Source organism: Carcharodon carcharias, chromosome 24 (assembly GCF_017639515.1).
Source record: "Carcharodon carcharias isolate sCarCar2 chromosome 24, sCarCar2.pri, whole genome shotgun sequence".
Classification (NCBI taxonomy): domain Eukaryota; kingdom Metazoa; phylum Chordata; class Chondrichthyes; order Lamniformes; family Lamnidae; genus Carcharodon; species Carcharodon carcharias.
In genome coordinates, this window is record NC_054490.1 from 13,351,879 (window position 1) to 13,376,448 (window position 24,570).

General features: G+C 54.8%; 1 protein-coding gene across 3 annotated transcripts in view; it reads left to right on the forward strand.

Annotated features, from left to right (window-relative positions):
• Positions 1 to 5,484: 5,484 nt before the first annotated feature.
• ndufv1 (NADH:ubiquinone oxidoreductase core subunit V1) overlaps positions 5,485 to 24,570 on the forward strand; it is a 21,766-nt gene continuing 2,680 nt past the window's right edge. The window contains exons 1-9 of one of the 3 annotated variants that reach the window (XM_041174039.1): positions 5,485 to 5,600; positions 8,773 to 8,883; positions 10,667 to 10,749; positions 13,322 to 13,492; positions 14,713 to 14,896; positions 15,968 to 16,157; positions 17,282 to 17,494; positions 18,828 to 18,994; positions 21,710 to 21,791. In XM_041174039.1, coding sequence (XP_041029973.1) covers positions 8,779 to 8,883; positions 10,667 to 10,749; positions 13,322 to 13,492; positions 14,713 to 14,896; positions 15,968 to 16,157; positions 17,282 to 17,494; positions 18,828 to 18,994; positions 21,710 to 21,791 — 1,195 coding nt within the window. In that variant the 5' untranslated portion in view covers positions 5,485 to 5,600; positions 8,773 to 8,778. Of the gene's footprint in view, positions 5,601 to 8,748; positions 8,884 to 10,666; positions 10,750 to 13,321; positions 13,493 to 14,712; positions 14,897 to 15,967; positions 16,158 to 17,281; positions 17,495 to 18,827; positions 18,995 to 21,709; positions 21,792 to 24,570 lie in introns of all 3 variants that reach the window. The other 2 variants (XM_041174041.1, XM_041174040.1) reach the window with 2 other exon arrangements.

Genomic DNA, 24,570 nt, shown 5'->3' on the forward strand with positions numbered 1-24,570 from the left:
CTATGTTAATTTCTTTAATTATATCACAGTCCTTCTGCCTGATTTCCATACCCACGTCATCCCTCTCACTTGTGAACACTGACAAAGTATTCATTTAGAACCCTACCTACATCTTCCAGCTCCACACACAAATTACCACTATGGTCCTTAATGGGCCCTACTCTTTCCCTAGTTATCCTTTTATTCTTGATGTACTTGTAAAATAACTTCGGGCTTTCCTTTGTTTTACTTGCCAATGTTTTTTCTTGCCCCCTTTTTGCTCTCCTCATTTCCTTTTTAAGTTCCACCCCTACAAATTCTATACTCCAGGGCTTCCGCTGTTTTGAGCCCTCGGTATCTGCCATAAGCCTCCCTTTTTTTCTTTATCCAATCCTGTATATCCCTTGACATCCAGGGTTCCCTGGTTTTGCTGGTGCTACCCTTTGTCTTTACTGGAATATGTTGGCCCTGTACTCTCCCTATTTCCTTCTTGAATGAGTCCCACTGCTCTGATGCAGATTTAACTAAAAGTAGCTGCTCCGAGTCCCTCTGGCCAAATCATATTTGATCTTATTAAAATCGGCCTTCCCCCAATTTAGAGCTCTGATTTCTGGCTCATCCTTGTCCTTTTCCATAACAACCTTGAATCTAACAGAGTTATGATCACTATCTGCTAAATGCTCCCCCACTGATACCTCTACCACTTGCCCAGCTTCATTCCCTAAAATGAAGTCCAGGACCACCCCCTCTCTTCTAGGGCCTTTTACGTACCGGCTTAAAAAGCTCTCCTGGGTGCATTTTAAGAATTTGGCTCCTTCTAAACCGGTCACACAATGACTAACTTAGTTAATGTTGGGAAAGTTGAAATCCCCCACTATTACTTCCCTATTATTTTCACACTTCTCAGAAATTTGCCTACATATCTGCTCTTCTATTTCTCTCTGACTGACTGTTTGGGGGTCTATAGTATACTCCCAGCAATGTGATTGCTCCTTTTTTGTTTTTCAGTCTACCCATGTGGCTTCATTTGAGGAACCTTCTAAGTTGTCATCCCTCCTTCCTGCTGTAATTGATTCCTTGATCAACATTGCGATACCCCCTTCTCTTTTACCTCCTTCTCTGTCTCGCCTGAAGACCCCATATCCTGGAATATTGAGCTGCTAATCCTGCCCCTCTCTCAACCATGTCTCTGTGACAGCAATGACATCATACTTCTATGTGTTAATTTGTGCCCTCAACTCATCTGCCTTATTCGTCAGATTCCTTGCATCGGTATAAATACCATCCAACCTTGCCAAACTCCCTTGTGCCTTAACTGGCCCATAATTTCTATGCCTTCCAGACTCACTTGCTCTCTCTTCTAAGTTTGGCTGTGCATCTCCCTCTGCTGAACCTCCTCTCAGGATCCTAGTCCCCCTGTCAAGTTAGTTTAAACCCTCCCCAACAACACTAGCAAACCTTTTTGCAAGGATGTTGGTCCCATTCCGGTTCAGGTGCAACTCGTACACCTTGTGCAGGTCCCACCGCCCCCAGAAAGGGTCCCAATGTCCCAGAAATCTAAAGCCCTCCCTCCTGCACCATCTCTCCAGCCACGCATTACATTAGAACACGAGGCAGCCATTCATCTCCTTCTCATGCCTGTTACACAGCAAAAGGAGAAGGGCATTCAATCCCTTCTTGAGCATGTTGCACCAGAGCAAAAGGAGGCCATTCATTCCGTCGAGTCTGTTACACGGAAACAGGATGAGACCATTCAGCAACCTTCTCAAGTCTGTTACACACGAACAGGAGGCTGTTCAGCCCATCGAGTCTGTTACACATGAACAGGAGGAGGCCATTCAGCCTGACAAGACTGCTCCTACATTTAATCAGATTACGCGAAGCTCCCCTTAGGAGTTCCCCTGAACGGCCTGGCTCGGATCTGAAGGTTCTGCCCCCTCGTTCTGGACTCTTTCCCCCCCCTCTACCGGCACCAGAGAAAACAGTTTCTCTGTATCGACCCCAAACAGGGGGATATATTAATCATCTTAAAACTCCTCGATTAGATCAACCCCTTCATCTTCGACACTTCAGGGAATACAAGCAGAGTCTGTGAATCCTGTCCTCTGGATTTAACCCTCTCAGATCTGGGATCATTCAGGGGAATCTGCCCCGCTCCCTCTCCCGGGCTGACATTTCCTCCTTGGGGCTGGAATCTGAAACTAAAGCTTTGGGATCACCTTCACAGAGATAGGGAGGGCTGTAGGAGGTTACAGAGATAGGGAGGGTTGTTGGGGCTGGAGGAGGTCACAGAGATAGGGAGGGTTGTAGGGACTGGAGGAGGCGACAGAGATAGGGAGGGTTGTAGGGGCTGGAGGGGGTTACAGAGATAGGGAAGTTGTAGAGGCTGGAGGAGGTGACAGAGATGGGGAGGATTGTAGGGGCTGGAGGAGGTGACAGAGATGGGGAGGGTTGTAGGGGCTGCAGTACCTGACAGAGATAGGGAGGGTTGTAGGGGCTGGAGGAGGTGACAGAGATAGGGAGGGTTGTTGGGGCTGGAGGAGGGTACAGAGATAGGGAGGGTTGTTGGGGCTGGAGGAGGGTACAGAGATAAGGAGGGTTGTTGGGGCTGGAGGAGGTCACAGAGATAGGTAGGGTTGTAGGGACTGGAGGAGGTTACAGAAATAGGGAGGGTTGTAGGGGCTGGAGGAGGTTACAGAGATAGGGAGGGTTGTAGGGGCTGGAGGAGGTTACAGAAATAGGGAGGGGTGTAGGGGCTGGAGGAGGTTACAGAGATAGGGAGGGTTGTAGGGACTGGAGGAGGCGACAGAGATAGGGAGGGTTGTAAGGGCTGGAGGAGGTGACAGAGAGGGAGGGTTGTAGGGGATGCAGTACCTGACAGAGATAGGGAGGGTTGTAGGGGCTGGAGGAGGTGACAGAGATAGGGAGAGTTGTAGGGGCTGGAGGAGGGTACAGAGATAGGGAGGGTTGTAAGGGCTGGAGTCGGTTACTGAGATAGGGAGGGTTGTAGGGGCTGGAGGAGGTTACAGAGATAGGGAGGGTTGTAGGGGCTGGAGGAGGTTACAGAGATAGGGAGGGTTGTAGGGGCTGGAGGAGGTGACAGAGATAGGGAGGGTTGTAGGGGCTGGAGGAGGTGACAGAGATAGGGAGGGTTGTAGGGGCTGGAGGAGGTGACAGAGATAGGGAGGGTTGTAAGGGCTGGAGGAGGTTACAGAGAGGGAGGGTTGTAGGGGCTGGAGGAGGTTACAGAGATAAGGAGGGTTGTAGGGGCTGGAGGAGGGTACAGAGATAAGGGAGGGTTATAGGGGCTGGAGGAGGTGACAGAGATAGGGAGGGTTATAGGGGCTGGAGGAGGTTACAGAGATAGGGAGGGTTTAGGGGCTGGAGGAGGTTACAGAGATAGGGAGGGTTTAGGGGCTGGAGGAGGTTACGGAGATAGGGAGGGTTTAGGGGCTGGAGGAGGTTACAGAGATAGCGAGGGTTGTAGGGACTGGAGAAGGTTACAGAGATAGGGAGGGTTTAGGGGCTGGAGGAGGTTACAGAGATAGGGAGGGTTGTAGGGGCTGGAGGAGGTTACAGAAATAGGGAGGGTTGTAGGGGCTGGAGGAGGTTACAGAGATAGGGAGGGTTTAGGGGCTGGAGGAGGTTACAGAGATAGGGAGGGTTGTAGGGACTGGAGAAGGTTACTGAGATAGGGAGGGTTGTAGGGGCTGGAGGAGGTTACAGAGATAGGGAGGGTTGTAGGGGCTGGAGGAGGTTACAGAGATAGGGAGGGTTGTAGGGGCTGGAGGAGGTTACAGAGATAGGGAGGGTTGTAGGGACTGGAGAAGGTTACTGAGATAGGGAGGGTTTAGGGGCTGGAGGAGGTTACAGAGATAGGGAGGGTTGTAGGGGCTGGAGGAGGTTACAGAAATAGGGAGGGTTGTAGGGGCTGGACGTGGTTACAGAGATAGGGAGGGTTTAGGGGCTGGAGGAGGTTACAGAGATAGAGAGGGTTGTAGGGACTGGAGAAGGTTACAGAGATAGGGAGGGTTTAGGGGCTGGAGGAGGTTACAGAGATAGGGAGGGTTGTAGGGGCTGGAGGAGGTTACAGAGATAGGGAGAGTTGTAGGGGCTGGAGGAGGTTACAGAGATAGGGTGGGTTTAGGGGCTGGAGGAGGTTACAGAGATAGGGAGGGTTTGGGGCTGGAGGAGGTTACAGAGATAGGGAGGGTTGTAGGGGCTGGAGGAGGTTACAGAGATAGGGAGGGTTGTAGGGGCTGGAGGAGGTTACAGAGATAGGGAGGGTTGTAGGGACTGGAGAAGGTTACAGAGATAGGGAGGGTTTAGGGGCTGGAGGAGGTTACAGAGATAGGGAGGGTTGTAGGGGCTGAAGGAGGTTACAGAAATAGGGAGGGTTGTAGGGGCTGGACGTGGTTACAGAGATAGGGAGGGTTTAGGGGCTGGAGGAGGTTACAGAGATAGGGAGGGTTGTAGGGGCTGGAGGAGGTTACAGAGATAGGGTGGGTTGTAGGGGCTGGAGGAGGTTACAGAGATAGGGAGAGTTGTAGGGGCTGGAGGAGGTTACAGAGATAGGGTGGGTTTAGGGGCTGGAGGAGGTTACAGAGATAGGGAGGGTTTGGGGCTGGAGGAGGTTACAGAGATAGGGAGGGTTGTAGGGGCTGGAGGAGGTTACAGAGATAGGGAGGGTTTAGGGGCAGGAGGATGTGACAGAGATAGGGAGGGGTTGAATTGAAAACAAAGATGAGGGATTTGAAGGCTCTGGTCTTACCAATACTGCTCGACATAATTCTGGGGTAAACGTATGAACCAAATTGCTGACAGCAAGCCCCCTTTGTAAACACCCAGTGTTTCTGCTGGGACATGACTTGAGCAAAGATGGCGGCCACCCTAGTGTGGTCACCCGGGCCCACGGCATCTCGGCTGCCAGGATTAAACATGGCGTAAGGAATGCAGGAGTTCGGCGTTTCTCCTCGTCTCCACCTTGGGGAGGGATGGGGAGCTTGACGAAGGTGGAGGAGGCGGGCAGTGAAGGCGAAATCAATAAAAGTGTATTCCTGTTGCGTGGAAATGCGGATCTTGCCGCTCGATCTCGAAGACCTGGCCGCCTAAACCCCGCCCGCTCACCCGCCTCCAAGGCGGCTTCTTGTTGCGATCGTCCGCGTCCCCCCCCCCCCCAATAAGCGGCGGTCCTTCTTCGCGTTCTTCTCACTGTCCTCTGTCCCTAATCACCCCCTACAAAGATGGCTACATCTTTGGTACCCGGATGTGGCGACTGTTGACTGATTTCGCCCCGCCTCACCTCCAGCGCAGGTGGCGCCTCGCGGTTGCCCGGATGTCGCCCCGCAAGGACTCGCCCCGCTCAAAGATGGCGACCAGGTCCTCCGGCCCATTGCGTCCTCCCAACCCCTCAACACCCTCGCATTTATGCCCCCAAGAAAGATGGCGATGGGCCACTGCTCCCTGAGATTCGGGCTGCGAGCGGATTCGCCCCCGATAAAGATGGCCGAGGGACTTTATGTAAGGTCGCCGTGCCACGTGACGCCGCCGGCTTCCGGTTTAGAGGTGCGAGGGGAACTTCCGGCTGGGCTAGCGTTGTTGTTGGAGAGGTGAGAGTGAAGGTGAGAGGAAGAGATAGGGAAGGAGGGAGGAAAAGAGGGCTGTCACTGAGGGTAGGAGTAGGAGAATACACAGGAAGGTGGGGCCGGCAAAGATTGGGGCCTGCAGGGGGCATTTCGCCCTGTGGCACTGTAATATTCTGCTGCTCAGGGTGAGGTAGTATTCTGCTGCTCAGTGTGAGGTAGTATTCTGCTGCTCAGTGTGAGGTAGTATTCTGTTGCTCGGGACGGGGTAGTGTTCTGCTGCTCAGGGCGAGGTAGTATTCTGCTGCTCAGGGCGAGGTATTATTCTGCTGATCGGGACGGGGTAGTATTCTGCTGTTCAGGGTGAGGTAGTATTCTGCTGCTCAGGGCGAGGTAGTATTCTGCTGCTCAGGGTGAGGTAGTATTCTGCTGCTCAGGGTGAGGTAGTATTCTGCTGCTCAGGGTGAGGTAGTATTCTGCTGTTCAGGGTGAGGTAGTATTCTGCTGCTCAGGGCGAGGTAGTATTCTGCTGCTCAGGGCGAGGTAGTATTCTGCTGCTCAGGGCGAGGTAGTATTCTGCTGCTCAGGGTGAGGTAGTATTCTGCTGCTCAGGGTGAGGTAGTATTCTGCTGCTCAGGGTGAGGTAGTATTCTGCTGCTCAGGGTGAGGTAGTATTCTGCTGCTCAGGGTGAGGTAGTATTCTGCTGCTCAGGGTGAGGTAGTATTCTGCTGCTCAGGGTGAGGTAGTATTCTGCTGCTCAGGGTGAGGTAGTATTCTGCTGCTCAGGGTGAGGTAGTATTCTGCTGCTCAGGGCGAGGTAGTATTCTGCTGCTCAGGGCGAGGTAGTATTCTGTTGCTCAGTGTGAGGTAGTATTCTGTTGCTCAGTGTGAGGTAGTATTCTGCTGCTCAGTGTGAGGTAGTATTCTGTTGCTCGGGACGGGGTAGTGTTCTGCTGCTCAGGGCGAGGTAGTATTCTGCTGCTCAGGGCGAGGTATTATTCTGCTGATCGGGACGGGGTAGTATTCTGCTGTTCAGGGTGAGGTAGTATTCTGCTGCTCAGGGCGAGGTAGTATTCTGCTGCTCAGGGCGAGGTAGTATTCTGCTGCTCAGGGCGAGGTAGTATTCTGCTGCTCAGGGCGAGGTAGTATTCTGCTGCTCAGGGCGAGGTAGTATTCTGCTGCTCAGGGTGAGGTAGTATTCTGCTGCTCGGGATGGGGTAGTGTTCTGCTGCTCAGGGGGAGGTATTATTCTGCTGTTCGGGACGGGGTAGTGTTCTGCTGCTCAGGGTGAGGTAGTATTCTGCTGCTCAGGGTGAGGTAGTATTCTGCTGCTCAGGGTGAGGTAGTATTCTGCTGCTCAGGGTGAGGTAGTATTCTGCTACTCAGGGTGAGGTAGTATTCTGCTGCTCAGGGTGAGGTAGTATTCTGCTGCTCAGGGTGAGGTAGTATTCTGCTGCTCAGGGTGAGGTAGTATTCTGCTGCTCAGGGTGAGGTAGTATTCTGCTGCTCAGGGTGAGGTAGTATTCTGCTGCTCAGGGTGAGGTAGTATTCTGCTGCTCAGGGTGAGGTAGTATTCTGCTGCTCAGGGTGAGGTAGTATTCTGCTGCTCAGGGTGAGGTAGTATTCTGCTGCTCAGGGTGAGGTAGTATTCTGCTGCTCAGGGTGAGGTAGTATTCTGCTGCTCAGGGTGAGGTAGTATTCTGCTGCTCAGGGTGAGGTAGTATTCTGCTGCTCAGGGTGAGGTAGTATTCTGCTGCTCAGGGTGAGGTAGTATTCTGCTGCTCAGGGTGAGGTAGTATTCTGCTGCTCAGGGTGAGGTAGTATTCTGCTGCTCAGGGTGAGGTAGTATTCTGCTGCTCAGGGTGAGGTAGTATTCTGCTGCTCAGGGTGAGGTAGTATTCTGCTGCTCAGGGTGAGGTAGTATTCTGCTGCTCAGGGTGAGGTAGTATTCTGCTGCTCAGGGTGAGGTAGTATTCTGCTGCTCAGGGTGAGGTAGTATTCTGCTGCTCGGGATGGGGTAGTATTCTGCTGCTCGGGATGGGGTAGTATTCTGCTGCTCGGGATGGGGTAGTGTTCTGCTGCTCAGGGGGAGGTATTATTCTGCTGATCGGGACGGGGTAGTATTCTGCTGCTCAGGGTGAGGTAGTATTCTGCTGCTCAGGGTGAGGTAGTATTCTGCTGCTCAGGGTGAGGTAGTATTCTGCTGCTCAGGGTGAGGTAGTATTCTGCTGCTCAGGGTGAGGTAGTATTCTGCTGCTCAGGGTGAGGTAGTATTCTGCTGCTCAGGGTGAGGTAGTATTCTGCTGCTCAGGGTGAGGTAGTATTCTGCTGCTCAGGGTGAGGTAGTATTCTGCTGCTCAGGGTGAGGTAGTATTCTGCTGCTCAGGACGGGGTAGTATTCTGCTGCTCAGGACGGGGTAGTATTCTGCTGCTCAGGGTGAGGTAGTATTCTGCTGCTCGGGACGGGGTAGTATTCTGCTGCTCAGCGGGGGTTAGTGTTCTGCTGCTCAGGGGGGTTAGTGTTCTGCTGCTCAGGGGGGTTAGTGTTCTGCTGCTCAGGGGGGTTAGTGTTCTGCTGCTTGGGACGGGGTAGTATTCTGATGCTCAGGGGGGGTTAGTGTTCTGCTGCTCGGGACGGGGGTTAGGGTGGCGCTGCCCCGGGACGGGGGTTAGGGTGGCGCTGCCTCGGGACGGGGGTTAGGGTGGCGCTGCCCCGGGACGGGGGTTAGAGTGGCGCTGCCCCGGGACGGGGGTTAGGGTGGCGCTGCCTCGGGACGGGGGTTAGGGTGGCGCTGCCCCGGGACGGGGGTTAGGGTGGCGCTGCCCCGGGACGGGGGTTAGGGTGGCGCCGCCTCGGGACGGGGGTTAGGGTGGCGGCGCCCCGGGACGGGGGTTAGGGTGGCGCCGCCCCGGGACGGGGGTTAGGGTGGCGCCGCCCCGGGACGGGGGTTAGGGTGGCGCCGCCCCGGGACGGGGGTTAGGGTGGCGCCGCCCCGGGACGGGGGTTAGGGTGGCGCCGCCCCGGGACGGGGGTTAGGGTGGCGCCGCCCCGGGACGGGGGTTACGGTTCTGAATGCGCCCCCCCCCCCCCGCCCAGGCACGTGCACCCTGACCCTCTCGCCCGCACTCTGACTCTTTCACGTGTGCTCGCCCACGCGCTGACTCTCTCTCTTGTTTGCTCTCAAGAGGCTCTGTCTCCCTCTCTCTCAGGTCTCGATGCTGGCTGTAAGACAGATTGTGGGCAGTGGGCTTCGAGGACCTTTCTCCTCGCAGGGGGCTGCCCTCTCCCTGGTCCGGTTTACTTCCTCAACTTCCCAGCAGGTAAGCTTAGTGTTCCCAACAAATAACACGCTACTTCCAGCCTGCTCCGCTATTCATTACAATCCTGACTGGTCTTGGCCCCCACTCCATTTTCCTGTCCGCTCCCCAAATCCCTTAATTCTCTGAGACACCACAAATCTGTCTATCTCAGCCTGAAATAAATTCAGCGATGGAGCATCCACAACCCTCTGGGGTAGAGAATTCCAAAGATTCACAACCTTTTGTGTGAAGTAATTTCTCCTCATCTCAGTCCGAAATTATCGGCCCCCCAACCTGAACCTGCCCGTGTTTTAGATTCCCCCGAGCAGCAGAGACAATCTCTCGGCCCCCCCCCTGTCAAACCCCTTCAGAATCGTGTGTGTTTCAATGAGATCACCTCTCGTTCTTCTAAACTCCCGAGAATATAGACCCAATTTACCCAGCCTCTCCCCATCGAACGCCCGCCTCAGCCCAGGGACCAGTCTAGTGACCCTTCACTGTACCACCTCCCACTGCAAGTCTATCTTTCCTTAAATGTAGAGACCAAAACTGCGCACAGTGTTCCAGATGTGGTCTCACTAAAACCCTGTACAACTGGAGTCAGACCTTTTTACTCCTGTTCTCCAATCACCCCCTCTCCACATCCTCCCCCCCCCCTCCGCATTCTCCCCCCGCCTTGGCATCCTCCCCCTCTCCGCATCCTCCTCCCCCCTCCGCATCCTCCCCCCCCTCCGCATCCTCCCCCCCCCTCCGCATCCTCCCCCCTCCGCATCCCCCCCCCCCTCCGCATCCCCCCCCGCATCCTCCCCCCCCCTCCGCATCCTCCCCCCCCTCCGCATCCTCCCCCCCTCCACATCCTCCCCCCCTCCGCATCCTCCCCCCCCTCCGCATCCTCCCCTCCTCCGCATCCTCCCCCCCCTCCGCATCCTCCCCTCCTCCGCATCCTCCCCCCTCCTCCGCATCCTCCCCCCCCCTCCGCATCCTCCCCCCCCTCCGCATCCTCCCCCCCCCCTCCGCATCCTCCCCCCCCCCGCATCCTCCCCCCCCTCCGCATCCTCCCCCCCCCCTCCGCATCCTCCCCCCTCTCCGCATCCTCCCCCCCCCCGCATCCTCCCCCCCCTCCGCATCCTCCCCCCCCTCCGCATCCTCCCCCCCCCCTCCGCATCCTCCCCCCCTCCGCATCCTCCCCCCCTCCGCATCCTCCCCCCCCTCCGCATCCTCCCCCCCCTCCGCATCCTCCCCCCCCTCCGCATCCTCCCCCCCCCCCCGCATCCTCCCCCCCCCCCCCCGCATCCTCCCCCCCCCCCCGCATCCTCCCCCCCCTCCGCATCCTCTCCCCCCCCTCCGCATCCTCTCACCCCCCTCCGCATCCTCCCCCCCCCTCCGCATCCTCCCCCCCCCTCCGCATCCTCCCCCCCCCTCCGCATCCTCCCCCCCCCTCCGCATCCTCCCCCCCCCTCCGCATCCTCCCCCCCCCTCCGCATCCTCCCCCCCCCTCCGCATCCTCCCCCCCCCTCCGCATCCTCCCCCCCCCCTCCGCATCCTCCCCCCCCCTCCGCATCCTCCCCCCCCCTCCGCATCCTCCCCCGCCCTTCCGCATCCTCCCCCCCCCCCCTGCATCCTCCCCCCCACCTCCGCATCCTCCCCCCCCCCCTCCGCATCCTCCCCCCCTCCCCTGTGTATTGGAGGGTTTGGATGGTGTGGGGAGATAGAGAAGCCAAGTAGTGCCAGGCCGTGCCACACCAATCCACTCAGCGGTGCTTCACTAGGATATCACTAACGTCTGTGCCACCTGTTCTTGCAGGGCACTCCCACCAAGACCAAGTACGGACCCCTCAAGGATGAAGACCGGATCTTCACCAACCTGTACGGCCGCCATGACTGGAGGTGAGCGGTGCTCAGAGCCGAGGGGTCACGTGGGGGTTGTGGTGATTTGGGGACGTACTCCAACAGAGGGATGAGGTACATGGGGACACGCCGTTTATATAAGTTGGGTAAATGAAGGCACTTCCTAACTACCTGATGGGGCAAATGAGGGCACCCCCTAACTGAGATGGGGCAAACGGGGACCTTTCTGACTGAGGGGCGGAGTAAATGAGGGACACTCCCTAACCGAGGGGCTAAATGAGGGACACCCCCTAGCCGAGGGGCTGAATGAGGGACACCCCCCTAGCCGAGGGGCTGAATGAGGGACACCCCCCTAGCCGAGGGGCTGAATGAGGGACACCCCCCTAGCCGAGGGGCTGAATGAAGGACACCCCCCTAGCCGAGGGGCTGAATGAGGGACACCCCCCTAGCCGAGGGGCTGAATGAGGGACACCCCCCTAGCCGAGGGGCTGAATGAGGGACACCCACCTAGCCGAGGGGCTGAATGAGGGACACCCCCCTAGCCGAGGGGCTGAATGAGGGACACCCCCCTAGCCGAGGGGCTGAATGAGGGACACCCCCCTAGCCGAGGGGCTGAATGAGGGACACGCCCCTAGCCGAGGGGCTGAATGAGGGACACGCCCCTAGCCGAGGGGCTGAATGAGGGACACGCCCCTAGCCGAGGGGCTGAATGAGGGACACGCCCCTAGCCGAGGGGCTGAATGAGGGACACGCCCCTAGCCGAGGGGCTGAATGAGGGACACGCCCCTAGCCGAGGGGCTGAATGAGGGACACGCCCCTAGCCGAGGGGCTGAATGAGGGACACGCCCCTAGCCGAGGGGCTGAATGAGGGACACGCCCCTAGCCGAGGGGCTGAATGAGGGACACGCCCCTAGCCGAGGGGCTGAATGAGGGACACGCCCCTAGCCGAGGGGCTGAATGAGGGACACGCCCCTAGCCGAGGGGCTGAATGAGGGACACGCCCCTAGCCGAGGGGCTGAATGAGGGACACGCCCCTAGCCGAGGGGCTGAATGAGGGACACGCCCCTAGCCGAGGGGCTGAATGAGGGACACGCCCCTAGCCGAGGGGCTGAATGAGGGACACGCCCCTAGCCGAGGGGCTGAATGAGGGACACGCCCCTAGCCGAGGGGCTGAATGAGGGACACGCCCCTAGCCGAGGGGCTGAATGAGGGACACGCCCCTAGCCGAGGGGCTGAATGAGGGACACGCCCCTAGCCGAGGGGCTGAATGAGGGACACGCCCCTAGCCGAGGGGCTGAATGAGGGACACGCCCCTAGCCGAGGGGCTGAATGAGGGACACGCCCCTAGCCGAGGGGCTGAATGAGGGACACGCCCCTAGCCGAGGGGCTGAATGAGGGACACGCCCCTAGCCGAGGGGCTGAATGAGGGACACGCCCCTAGCCGAGGGGCTGAATGAGGGACACGCCCCTAGCCGAGGGGCTGAATGAGGGACACGCCCCTAGCCGAGGGGCTGAATGAGGGACACGCCCCTAGCCGAGGGGCTGAATGAGGGACACGCCCCTAGCCGAGGGGCTGAATGAGGGACACGCCCCTAGCCGAGGGGCTGAATGAGGGACACGCCCCTAGCCGAGGGGCTGAATGAGGGACACGCCCCTAGCCGAGGGGCTGAATGAGGGACACGCCCCTAGCCGAGGGGCTGAATGAGGGACACGCCCCTAGCCGAGGGGCTGAATGAGGGACACGCCCCTAGCCGAGGGGCTGAATGAGGGACACGCCCCTAGCCGAGGGGCTGAATGAGGGACACGCCCCTAGCCGAGGGGCTGAATGAGGGACACGCCCCTAGCCGAGGGGCTGAATGAGGGACACGCCCCTAGCCGAGGGGCTGAATGAGGGACACGCCCCTAGCCGAGGGGCTGAATGAGGGACACGCCCCTAGCCGAGGGGCTGAATGAGGGACACGCCCCTAGCCGAGGGGCTGAATGAGGGACACGCCCCTAGCCGAGGGGCTGAATGAGGGACACCCCGTGACAGGAGACGGACATGGGGACACTGCCTAACTGCTGGACAGGGAAATGAGGATGAACTCAAGCTATGAGTTGGAATATAAATGGTGACGCTCCCTTACTGAGTACCAGTATAAATGGGGACGCTCCCTTACCAAGTAACTGTATAAATGGGGATGCTCCCTTACTGTGTGACGATATAAATGGGGACACACCCTTACTGCGTGACGTTAAAATTGTGAACACTCCCTTGCTGAGTGACAGTAAAAATGGGGACGCTTCCTCACTGAGGAGCAGTAAAAATGGGGATGCTCCCTTACTGCATGACAGTATAAATGGGGACGCTCCCGTACTGAGTGACATTAAAATTGTGAAAGCTCCCTCAGTGTGTGACTGTATAAATGGGGACGTTCGCTTACTGTGTGACATAAATGGAGATGCTCCCTTACTGAGTGACAGTTTGAATGGCAAGTTCCCATACTCAGCCTTCTCCTGGGAAATCCCAGGAAATTGCCCCCTCCTCCCCCGTTGTCGCCACCACCCCTTCCAAGCACCCCCCCAGGTTTCCCCAGGCAGTATAACTCCTTTCTGTCTTGTCTCCGCCCAGGCTGAAGGGGGCTCTGAAACGTGGGGACTGGTACAAAACCAAAGAGATTCTGCTGAAGGGGGTCGACTGGATTCTCGGAGAGGTGAAGACCTCCGGCCTGCGGGGGAGGGGAGGAGCCGGATTTCCCACCGGAATGAAGTGGGGGTTCATGAACAAGCCTTCAGATGGAAGGTACGTGATGACGTCGGAGGAGCCAATCCTGACTGGCACTGGGCAGGAAGTGTGTGATATACTCTCAGAAATTGTACAGGGAGCTTTACTCTGTATCTAACCCCGTGCTGTACCTGTCCTGGGAGTGTTTGATGGGGACAGTGTAGAGGGAGCTTTACTCTGTATCTAACCCCGTGCTGTACCTGTCCTAGGAGTGTTTGATGGGGGCGGTGTAGAGGGAGTTTTACTCTGTATCTAACCCCGTGCTGTACCTGTCCTGGGAGTGTTTATTGGGGACAGAGCAGAGGGAGCTTTACTCTGTATCTAACCCCGTGCTGTACCTGTCCTGGGAGTGTTTGATGGGGACGGTGTAGAGGGAGATTTACTCTGTATCTAACCCTGTGCTGTACCTGTCCTGGGAGTGTTTGATGGGGACAGTGTAGAGGGAGATTTAGTCTGTATTTAACCCCGTGCTGTACCTGTCCTGGGAGTGTTTGATGGGGACAGTGTAGAGGGAGCTTTACTCTGTATCGAAGCCTGTGCTGTGCCTGTCCTGGGAGCGTTGGATGGGGACAGTGTAGTGGGAGCTTTACTCTGTATCTAACCTGATGCTGTACCTGTCCTGGGAGTGTTTGATGGGGACAGTGTAGAGGGAGCTTTACTCTGTTTCTAACCCCATGCTGTACCTGTCCTGGGAGTGTTTGATGGGGTCAGTGTAGAGGCAGCTTTACTCTGTATCTAACCCCGTGCTGTACCTGTCCTGGGAGTATTTGATGTGGATGGTGTAGAGGGAGCTTTACTCTGTATCTAACCCCGTGATGTATCTGCTCTGGGAGTGTTTGATGGGGAGTGTATTTCGTGGGGCAGCTCGCTGTTAGAGTAACACAGAACAAGGCCAGTATAGGCGGCTGTGACCTGGGTCCGGCTGGTGACTGAAGCTTTTTTCTTTAATTCTGTCACTGGACGTGGATCTGGAGCTACGTGTAAACCAGACCAGGTAAGGATGGCAGCTCGATCTTTACAACAACTGATGACGATCTCTGTAACAGTGACCGTGAAACTAAGGACTGATTAATTTACTATCTATTAATTGTTTTTGAATACCGCTATGTTATTTAGTAATTTAATTTAAATTCCACAAGCTGCAGTAATGGGATTTGACCAGTGTCACCTGAGCGTGGGATCTAGTGAGAGCATCACAGGGTCGTTCTCTCACCTACTTTGTTCCCTGTCTGCTTCAGGCCCAAATACCTGGTAGTGAACGCTGATGAGGGGGAGCCAGGAACGTGTAAGGACCGTGAGATCATGAGGCATGACCCCCACAAGCTGATTGAAGGTTGCCTGGTTGCGGGCCGCTCGATGGGTGCTCAAGCTGCTTATATCTACATCAGGGGCGAGTTCTATAATGAAGCTTCCAATGTACAGGTCAGTCATTGCAATGAGACCTGGACCCTGGGCCTGTTACTGTAACCTCCTCCAGCCCCTACAACTCTCCCTACCTCTGTAACCTCCTCCAGCCCCTACAACCCTCCCTATCTCTGTAACTTTCTCCAGCCCCTACAACCCTCCCTATCTCTGTAACCTCCTCCAGCCCCTACAACCCTCCCTATCTCTTTAACCTTCTCCAGCCTCTACAACCCCCCCATCTCTGTAACCTCTTCCAGGCCCTACACCCCTCCCTACTTCTGTAACCTCCTCCAGCCCCTACAATCCTCACTATCTCTGTAAACTCGTCCAGCCCCTACAACCATCCCTGTCTCTGTAACCTCCTACAACCCCCCATCTCTGTAACCTCCTCCAGGCCCTACACCTCCTCTCTATCTCTGTAACCTCCTCCAGCCCCTACAATCCTCACTATCTCTGTAAACTCCTACAACCCTCCCTGTCTCTATAACCTCCTACAACCCCCCACATCTCTGTAACCTCCTCCCGCCCCTACACCCCTCCCTGTCTCTGTAACCTCCTCCAGTCTCTACAACCCTCCCTCTCTCTGTAACTTCCTGCTATCCCCACAAACCTCCAAGCTTCCTCCAATTCAGAGACCTTTTGAACATCTCTGATTTCCATCACTCCTGCATAGGTGGCCCTACCTGGCCCTTTAACCCTGGAATTGCCTCCCTGAACCTTTCTGTATCACTCTCCCTCCCCCCTTAACAACGTTCCTTAAAACCTCCCTCTCGACCAAGCTTTTGTCTCCTGTCCTCATCATTTCGTATGGCTCAGGGTCAACTTGTATTTGAGAATCATTCCTGTGAACATCCTTGAGCAGTTTTGCGAAGTTCAAGATGCCATATAAATGTCAACACTTCATGTCTCCATTGAAGGCTAAGGGTTTTTAATGAAGTTTATTTTAAATTATAAGACTATAGCAGTTGTATGTAATTGATCGAGGAGGAGAATTAATCGAGTTTCTGGTCTTGGATTTGACCCTTGGCCTCCAAAGGGTAATAGGTCACAGTTTCTGATACTGGTGTCTCCACCCCCCATTGATGACAGGTTGCGATTAAGGAGGCATATGAGGCAGGGCTGATCGGGAAGAATGCCTGTGGGTCTGGATATGATTTTGATGTGTTTGTTTTCCGTGGAGCCGGTGCCTACATATGTGGGGAGGAGACGGCCCTGATCGAGTCACTGGAGGGGAAACAGGGCAAACCCCGTCTGAAGCCCCCTTTCCCTGCTGACGTGGGTAAGCTGTTTAACCCTTTGAAAGTTATGGGGATCGGGTGGGGTGGGGTGCGGTGGTGAGATGTCAGTGAAAAGCTGGGGGAGGTTAAAGTGAGGAAGACAAAAGGGAAGGGGGAGTGAAAGGGCGCAGAAGGAAGGGAAGTTGGAATTGAGGGAGGGAGTAAGGAAGGAGGAGATTTCGAGGGGAGGGGGAGGGAGCAACGTGAGGGGCAGGAAAGGGTGTGAGGGAAAAGAGATGCTGGGGGGAGAGAGGGGAGAGAGGGGGATGGAAGGGAGTGGAATGGAGGGAGAGGAAGGGCCAGTGAGGGAAGGATGGGGGAGTGGTGAGGGATAGAGAGATGGAGGGTGGGCAAAGAGAGAGGGGAATGGAGCGGGGGAAGAGGGAGGGCAGGGAGAAGAGGCAGAAGGAGATGGAGGGATAGGTGGAACGGTCAAGGGGGAATGGGGGGGAAGGTGGAGTGGGCTGAAGGGAGATGGAAAGAAAGGTGACAGAGAGAAAGGAGGAGAGGGATGGAGGAAGGTGCCCTGCATGTTGACTCCTGGCTGGGCTGCGATTGTTGACCATTGACCACTTTCACTCACTCTGCCTGTCTCCCCCGCCCATCCACCCCTCTCTTTCTTGCTCTCTCCATTTCCTCTCCCTCTCTTTCCATCCCTCTCTTCCTATCTTCCTCGTGCTTTCCTGCCTGCTACCACGCCCCCCCTCCCCTCTCCCTCTCCCCCTCCCCTCTCCCCCTCCCCTCTCCCCCTCCCATCTCCCCCTCTCCCCCTCTCCCCCTCTCCCCATCTCCCCCTCTCCCCCTCCCCTCTCCCCCTCTCCCCCTCCCCTCTCCCCCTCTCCCCCTCCCATCTCCCCCTCTCCCCCTCCCCCCCTCCCCTCTCCCCCTCCCCTCTCCCCCTCCCCTCTCCCTCTCCCCTCTCCCCCTCCCCTCTCCCCCTCCCCTCTCCCCCTCTCCTCTCCCCCCTCCCCTCTCCCCCTCCCCTCCCGCTTCCCCTCCCGCTTCCCCCTCCCTCCCACTTTCCCCCTCCCTCCCTACCCCCCGCTTCCCCCTGCCCCCCCCCCCCCCCCCCCCCCCCCCCCCCCCCCCCCCCCCCCCCCCCGCTCCCTCCCTCTCTCTCCCTCAGGCGTATTTGGCTGCCCGACAACTGTTGCCAACGTGGAGACGGTGGCCGTCTCCCCTACCATCTGCCGGCGCGGTGGCGAGTGGTTCCACAGCTTTGGGCGGGAGCGCAACTCCGGAACCAAACTCTTCAACATCTCGGGCCACGTCAACAACCCCTGCACCGTGGAGGAGGAGATGTCCATTCCCCTCAAGGAGCTCATCGAGAGGCACGCGGGTAGGTGAGGGAGCAGACTTTGCTGTCTGCTAGGCCGAGGTCGTCGGGGTGGGTGGCCTCTGACCTCTCACCCCACAGCCAGAGTTGACTAACTTTTTGGACTCAGATGAGGAGAAATTTCTTCACTTAAAGGGTTGCGAACCTTGGGAATTCTCTACTCCAGAGAGCTGTGGATGCTGAGTTGTTGAGTATATTCACGACTCAGATCGAGAGATTTTTGGACACCGAGGGAAGTAAGGACTCTGATGATTGAGCCGGAAGTTGGATCTGAGTTAGAAGATCAGCTATGATCGTATTGGATGTTGGAGCAGGTGTGGGAGGGGCTGAATGACTTCCTCCTGTTCCTGTGTAACAGGCTCAAGAACGGGCTGAATGGCCTTCTCCTTTTCCTGTGTAACAGGCTCGATAATGGGCTGAATGGCCTCCTCCTCATTCTGTGTGACAGGCTCGAAGGGGCTGAATGGAGCCTCCTCCTGTTCCTGTGTAATAGGCTCGAGGAGGGGGCTGAATGGGGCCTCCTCCTGTCCCTGTGTAACAGGCTCGAGGAGGGGGCTGAATGGGGCCTCCTCCTGTCCCTGTGTAACAGGCTCGAGGAGGGGCTGAATGGGGCCTCCTCCTGTTCCTGTGTAACAGGCTCGAGGAGGGGCTGAATGGGGCCTCCTCCTGTTCCTGTGTAACAGGCTCGAGGAGGGGCTGAATGGGCCTCCTCCTGTTCCTGTGTAACAGGCTCGAGGAGGGGCTGAATGGCCTCCTCCTGTTCCTGTGTAACAGGTTCGAGGAGGGGCTGAATGGCCTCCTCCTGTTCCTGTGTAACAGGCTCGAGGAGGGGGTGCTGAATGGGGCCTCCTCCTGTTCCTGTGTAACAGGCTCGAGGAGGGGGGGCTGAATGGGGCCTCCTCCTGCTCCTGTGTAACAGGCTCGAGGAGGGGGCTGAATGGCCTCACTCTGCTATTTCTTAATGTTTTTAAACCATATTGCTGTAGGTCTGGAGTCACAGGTAGGCCAGACCGGGTAAGGACGGCAGATTACCTTCCCTGAAGGACATTAGCGAACCAGATGGATTTATTAGACAATCTGATACTTTCATAATCACCATTACAGAATCCAGCTCTCAATTCCAGATTTATTAATTAATAAGATTTAAATGCTTTGAGCTGACATGGTGGGATTTGAACTTGTGTGACCGAAGCGTTAGCCCCAGGCCCCTGGATGACTCGCCCGATGACACAACCTCAGCAGTTCCTGGGCTGTAGGCCGGGATGGGAGCCTGGGGCGTTTCCTGAGGTTTCTAAGCGATCACTAACCTGCGTGTGATTTTTTTTTTTTGTCCCAGGTGGTGTGATTGGAGGATGGGACAATCTCCTGGCGATCATTCCGGGTGGATCATCCACACCTCTGATTCCCAGATCCGTTTGTGAAGACGTGATGATGGACTTCGACGCACTTGTTGCAGCTCAGACTGCGTTAGGCACAGCGGCCGTTATCGTGATGGATAAATCAGTACTGTATCCAGGGAATTTTTCCTGTCTAACCCCGTGTTGTACCTGTCCTGGGAGTGTTTGATGGTGACGGTGTAGAGGGAGCTTTACTCTGTATCTAACCCTGTGCTGTACCTGTCCTGGGAGTGTTTGATGGGGACAGTGTAGAGGAAGATTTACTCTGTATCTAACCCCGTGCTGTACCTGTCCTGGGAGTGTTTGATGGGGACGGTGTAGAGGGAGCTTTACTCCGTATCTAACGCCGTGCTGTACCTGTCCTGGGAGTGTTTGATGGGGACAGTGTAGAGGGAGCTTTACTCTGTATCTAACCCCGTGCTGTACCTGTCCTGGGAGTGTTTGATGGGGACGGTGTAGAGGGAGCTTTACTCTGTATCTAACCCTGTGCTGTACCTGTCCTGGGAGTGTTTGATGGGGACAGTGCAGAGGGAGATTTACTCTATCTAATCACGTGCTGTACCTGTCCTGGGAGTGTTTGATGGAGACAGTGTAGAGGGATGCTGGAAATCCAAAACAGAAACAAAAATACCTGGAAAAACTCAGCAGGTCTGGCAGCATCTGCAGATAGGAGCACAGTTAACGTTTCGAGTCCGAATGACCCTTCAACAGATCTAAGTAAAAATAGAAGAAAGGTGAAATATAAGCTGGTTTAAGGTGGAGGTGGGACAAGAAGAGCTGGAGAGATGGCCAGTGATAGGTGGAGATAACCAAAGGATGTCACAGACAAAAGGGCAAAGAGGTGTTGAAGGTGGTGATATTATCTAAGGAATGTGCTAATTAAGGGTAGAAAGCAGGATAAGCAAGGTACAGATAGCCCTAGTGGGGAGGGGTGCGGGGAAGGGATCGAAATAGGCTAAAAGGTAGAGATAAAACAATGGATGGAAATACATTTAAAAATAATGGAAATAGGTGAGAAAAGAAAAACCTATAAATTATTAGAACAAACAAAAAGGAGGGGGAAAATCGGAAAGGGGATGGGGATGGAGGAGAGAGTTCATGATCTAAAATTGTTGAACTCAATATTCTGTCCGGAAAGTTGTAAAATGCCTAGTTGGAAGATGAGGTGCTGTTCCTCCAGAATGTGTTGAGCTTCACTGGAACAATGCAGCAAGCCAAGGACGGACATGTGGGCATGAGAGCAGGGTGGAGTGTTGAAATGACAAGTGACAGGCAGGTCTGGGTAATGCTTGCGGACAGACTGAAGGTGTTCTGCAAAGCGGTCACCCAGTTTGCGTTTGGTCTTTCCAATGTAGAGGAAACCGCATTGGGAGCAACGAATGCAGTAGACCAAATTGAGGGAAGTGCTAGTGAAATGCTGCTTCACTTGAAAGGAGTGTTTGGGCCCTTGGACGGTGAGGAGGGGGGAAGTAAAGGGGCAGGTGTTGTGCCTTCTGTGATTGCATGGGAAGGTGCCGTGGGAGGGGGTTGAGGTGTAGGAGGTGATGGAGGAGTGGACCAGGGTGTCCCGGAGAGAACAGTCCTTGCGGAATGCCGCCAGGGGGGGTGAAGGGAAGATGTGTTTGGTGCTGGCATCATGCTGGAGTTGGCAGAAATGGCGGAGGATGAACCTTTGAATGCAGAGGCTGGTGGGGTGATAGGTGAGGACAAGGGGAACCCTATCATGTTTCTGGGAGGGAGAAGAAGATGTGAGGGCAGATGCATGGGAGATGGGCCGGACACGGTTGAGGGCCCTGTCAACCACCGTGGGTGGAAAACCTCGGTTAAGGAAGAAGGAAGACATGTCAGAGGAAGTGTTTTTGAAAGTGGCATCATCAGAACAGATGCGACGGAGTCGAAGGAACTGAGAGAATGGGATGGAGTCCTTACAGGAAGCGGGGTGTGAGGAGCTGTAGTCGAGGTAGCTGTGGGAGTCGGTAGGCTTGTAATGGATATTGGTGGACAGTCTATCACCAGAAATTGAGACAAAGAGGTCAAGGACAGTGTAGAGGGAGCTTTACTCTGTATCTAACCCCATGCTGTACCTATCTTGGGAGTGTTTGATAGGGACAGTGTAGAGGGAGCTTTACCCTGTATCTAATCCCGTGCTGTAACTGTCCTGGGAGTGTTGGATGGGGACAGAGTAGAGGGAGCTTTACTCTGAATCTAATCCCGTGCTGTACCTGTCCTGGGAGTATTTGATGGGCACAGTGTAGAGGGAACTTTACTCTGTATCTAACCGCGTGCTGTACCTGCCCAGGGAGTATTTGATGGAGACAGTGTCGAGGGAGATTTACTTTGTATCTAACCCCGTGCTGTACCTGTCCTGGGCGTGTTTGATGGGGGCTGTGTAGAGGGAGCTTTACTCTGTATCTAACCCCATGCTGTACCTGTCCTGGGAGTGTTTGATGGGGACGGTGTAGAGGGAGATTTACTCTTTATCTAACCCTGTGCTGTACCTGTCCTGGGAGTGTTTGATGGGGAAAGTGTAGAGGGAGCTTTACTCTGTATCTATCCCCGTGCTGTACCTGTCCTGCGAGTGTTTGATGGGGACAGTGTAAAGGGAGCTTTACTCTGTATCTAACCCCGTGTGGTACCTGTCCTGGGAGTGTTTGATGGGGACAGTGTAGAGAGACATTTATTCTGGAGATGACTCCATGCTGTACCTGTCCTGGGAGTGTTTGATGGGAGCAGTGTAGAAGGAGCTTTACTCTGTATCTAACCACGTGCTGGGATTGTTGGGAAGGTTCACTTGTTCACTTTGACCCTGTGTTTTCTTTAGTCAGACGTTATCCGCTGTATCGCCCGTTTAATGGAGTTCTACAAACACGAGAGCTGCGGACAGTGTACGCCTTGTCGTGAAGGTGAGTCGACTCCCTGCCCCCTCGGTGAAATGTTGTCTCTGTAATGTCTATTATATCTTCGTCATTTATTCCAAATTGTTTTAGCAATTTATCCATCTTTTTGAGTGAGCAAACATGATGACAGCAGCTCGTCACTGAGCGCCACTCATCACAGAGCATGAGCTTCGGGATTTGGTGAGCCAGGGGACTTGGAAGGTTTAATCGAAAGGTTAATCCCCTTCTAAACCTGGTCTAGTTTGCATTTAGATTTTATCTTTACTTTGTAAGTTTAGTTTATTTTGGCTGTTGTCAATGCCACATAGGAGAGGCAGCTGCAGTTAGTTAATTGGGTGGCCAGTTTGAACCAGTCTCTCTAGCCAGCAGTGCTGACTTATCTCAGTAGAATTTCAGCTGGTATAAATGGAGATGACCTTTCTCAGCGCATGAAATGAGCAAGCACGAAGACAGCAGCTCATCACTGAGTGCCGCCTGTCACAAAACATGAACTTGGGAGTTTGGTGAGTCAGGGAGTTAGGTGCAGAGGGGGAAGCAGACAGCAGGTAAATGATTGGTTGTGAGCATTTTGGTCATCTATCCTTCAAATCTGTTGTGATTCATTAGCAGTTGTAGGATTTTACTCGTCAAGTTTATTAACAGCGGTGGAGCTCATTCGGGGTAGTTGGGTTTATTAATTAAAAATTAATTAAAATAATACATTAATTAAAACATAAAGAAGGTTGCAGGGTGGGTGATGTGCTGCGACAGCCCTCGGGATTCTCGCTCTCAGCTGCAGAGAATAGTGTCCGTTCCTTTACTATACTGACCCCTACGACAGCATTGCTTCTGACCCTCCCACCCCCCCATTTCAGTGGCTTGCTGCAAGTTAGCTTACCTTCCCTGCAGCCCCCGCCCTCATCCACAATGGCTGCACTAACCTCAAACTTGTCAGGCAATTGTAAGGGCTCAGGTTCTCCACTACTGCCTCCTCCGTCATCTTAGTGGCCTCACTCGCAGTCGCACCCTCCGGTCCCTGACTGCTGACGAAAATCTGCACTGCCTAAGTGGTGGAGCTGCCTGCTGGGACAAAGTGTCCCGGTAACTTTACCCCTCCCTAATACAGCAGAACGGACAACCTCTCATGTATCAGGGAAGGTTTACCGGATTAACACCTTCAATGGGAGGGTTTTATTATGAGGGAAGGGAGGAAAGGTTGGGCAGGTTAGGCTTGAGGTTGGGCAGGTTAGGCTTGAGGTTGGGCAGGTTAGGCTTGAGGTTGGGCAGGTTAGGCTTGAGGTTGGGCAGGTTAGGCTTGAGGTTGGACAGGTTAGGCTTGAGGTTGGACAGGTTAGGCTTGAGGTTGGACGAGTGAGAGGCAACTTGATTGAAGCTTTTAAGACCCTGAGGGGTCTTGCCAGGGTGGATGTTTCCTCTTGTGGGAGAATCTAGAACTAGGGGTCGCCAATTTTAAAACAGATGAGGAGAAATGTTTTCTCTCAGAGGGACGTGGGCCTTTGGAACCAATTTCCCCGAAAGGTAGTGGAAGCAGAGTCTTTGAATATTTTTAAGGCAGAGCTGGATAGATTCTTGGTAAGCAAGGTGGGGGTGATAGGTTATCAGGGGGCAGGCGGGATGCAGATCTGAGGTCACTATCAGATCAGCCATGATCTTATGAAATCACGGCACAGATTCGAGGGGCAGAGTGGCCTACTGCTCTTTGTTTGTATGTACGTAACACCTCTTGGTCAAGAAAGGAGGGAGACAGAAAGCAGCACAGTATAGGCCAGTTCGTCTAACATCTGAGATTGGGCTAATACTAGGGGTGACCCCTAGTTCTAGATTCTCCCACAAGAGGGAAAATCCTCTCCACATCCACCCTGTCAAGACTCCTCAGGATCTTAAAGGCTTTAATCAAGTCGCCTCTCACTCTTCCAACCTCAAGCCTAACCTGTCCAACCTCAAGCCTAACCTGTCCAACCTCAAGCCTAACCTGTCCAACCTCAAGCCTAACCTGTCCAACCTTTCCTCATAAGACAACCCTCCCATTGAAGACGTTAATCCAGTAAACCTTCCCTGATACGATTGTTTAAAAAGATGCTAGCAAGACACCTAAAAACTCATAACACTATCAGGCAGAGGCAGCATGGTTTTGTGACAGGGAAATTACATTTGACACATTTATTCGCATTCTGTGAGGCTGTAACCAACTGGGCGGATAAAGGGGAACCAGTAGGTGTGGCGCATGTGGACTTCCGAAAGGCATTCGATGACCTGCCACATTAAAGGTTACTGCACAAGATAAGAGCTCATGGTGTTGGGGAGCAATATATTAGCATGGAAAGAGGGCTGACTGACCAAGAAGAAGCGGACACTCGGGATAAATGGGTCGCTTTCAGCCTGGCAAGCTGTAACAAGCCCATCATCTCTGGGAAATGACCTCGCACACCCTCCCCAAGACCTTGACCTCCTTCCTCAAGTGAACAGCCCAGAATTGGACAAATACTCCGACTGGCACCTTTGGTAAAAGGGTTCAAACAATAAACGTCCTTGTTTGTGCGCTCAGTGCCTGTGTTAATAAGGTCAAGGATCCTGTATGCTTTTTTTCAACAGCCTCTTTAAAGTATCCATAGATTGAGGAGGGCCTTTCAGAGGGCAGTATTCACGGACATAGTTTTAGTTTGAGGGGGTTTGCCTCAATCTGGGTCTCACTGATCAGTGGAGGGGCATCTCTGCCTGACTCCCCCCGCCTGTCTCCCCCTTCCCACCCCACCCCCGGCGTCTCTCTCTCTCTCCCCCGCACCCC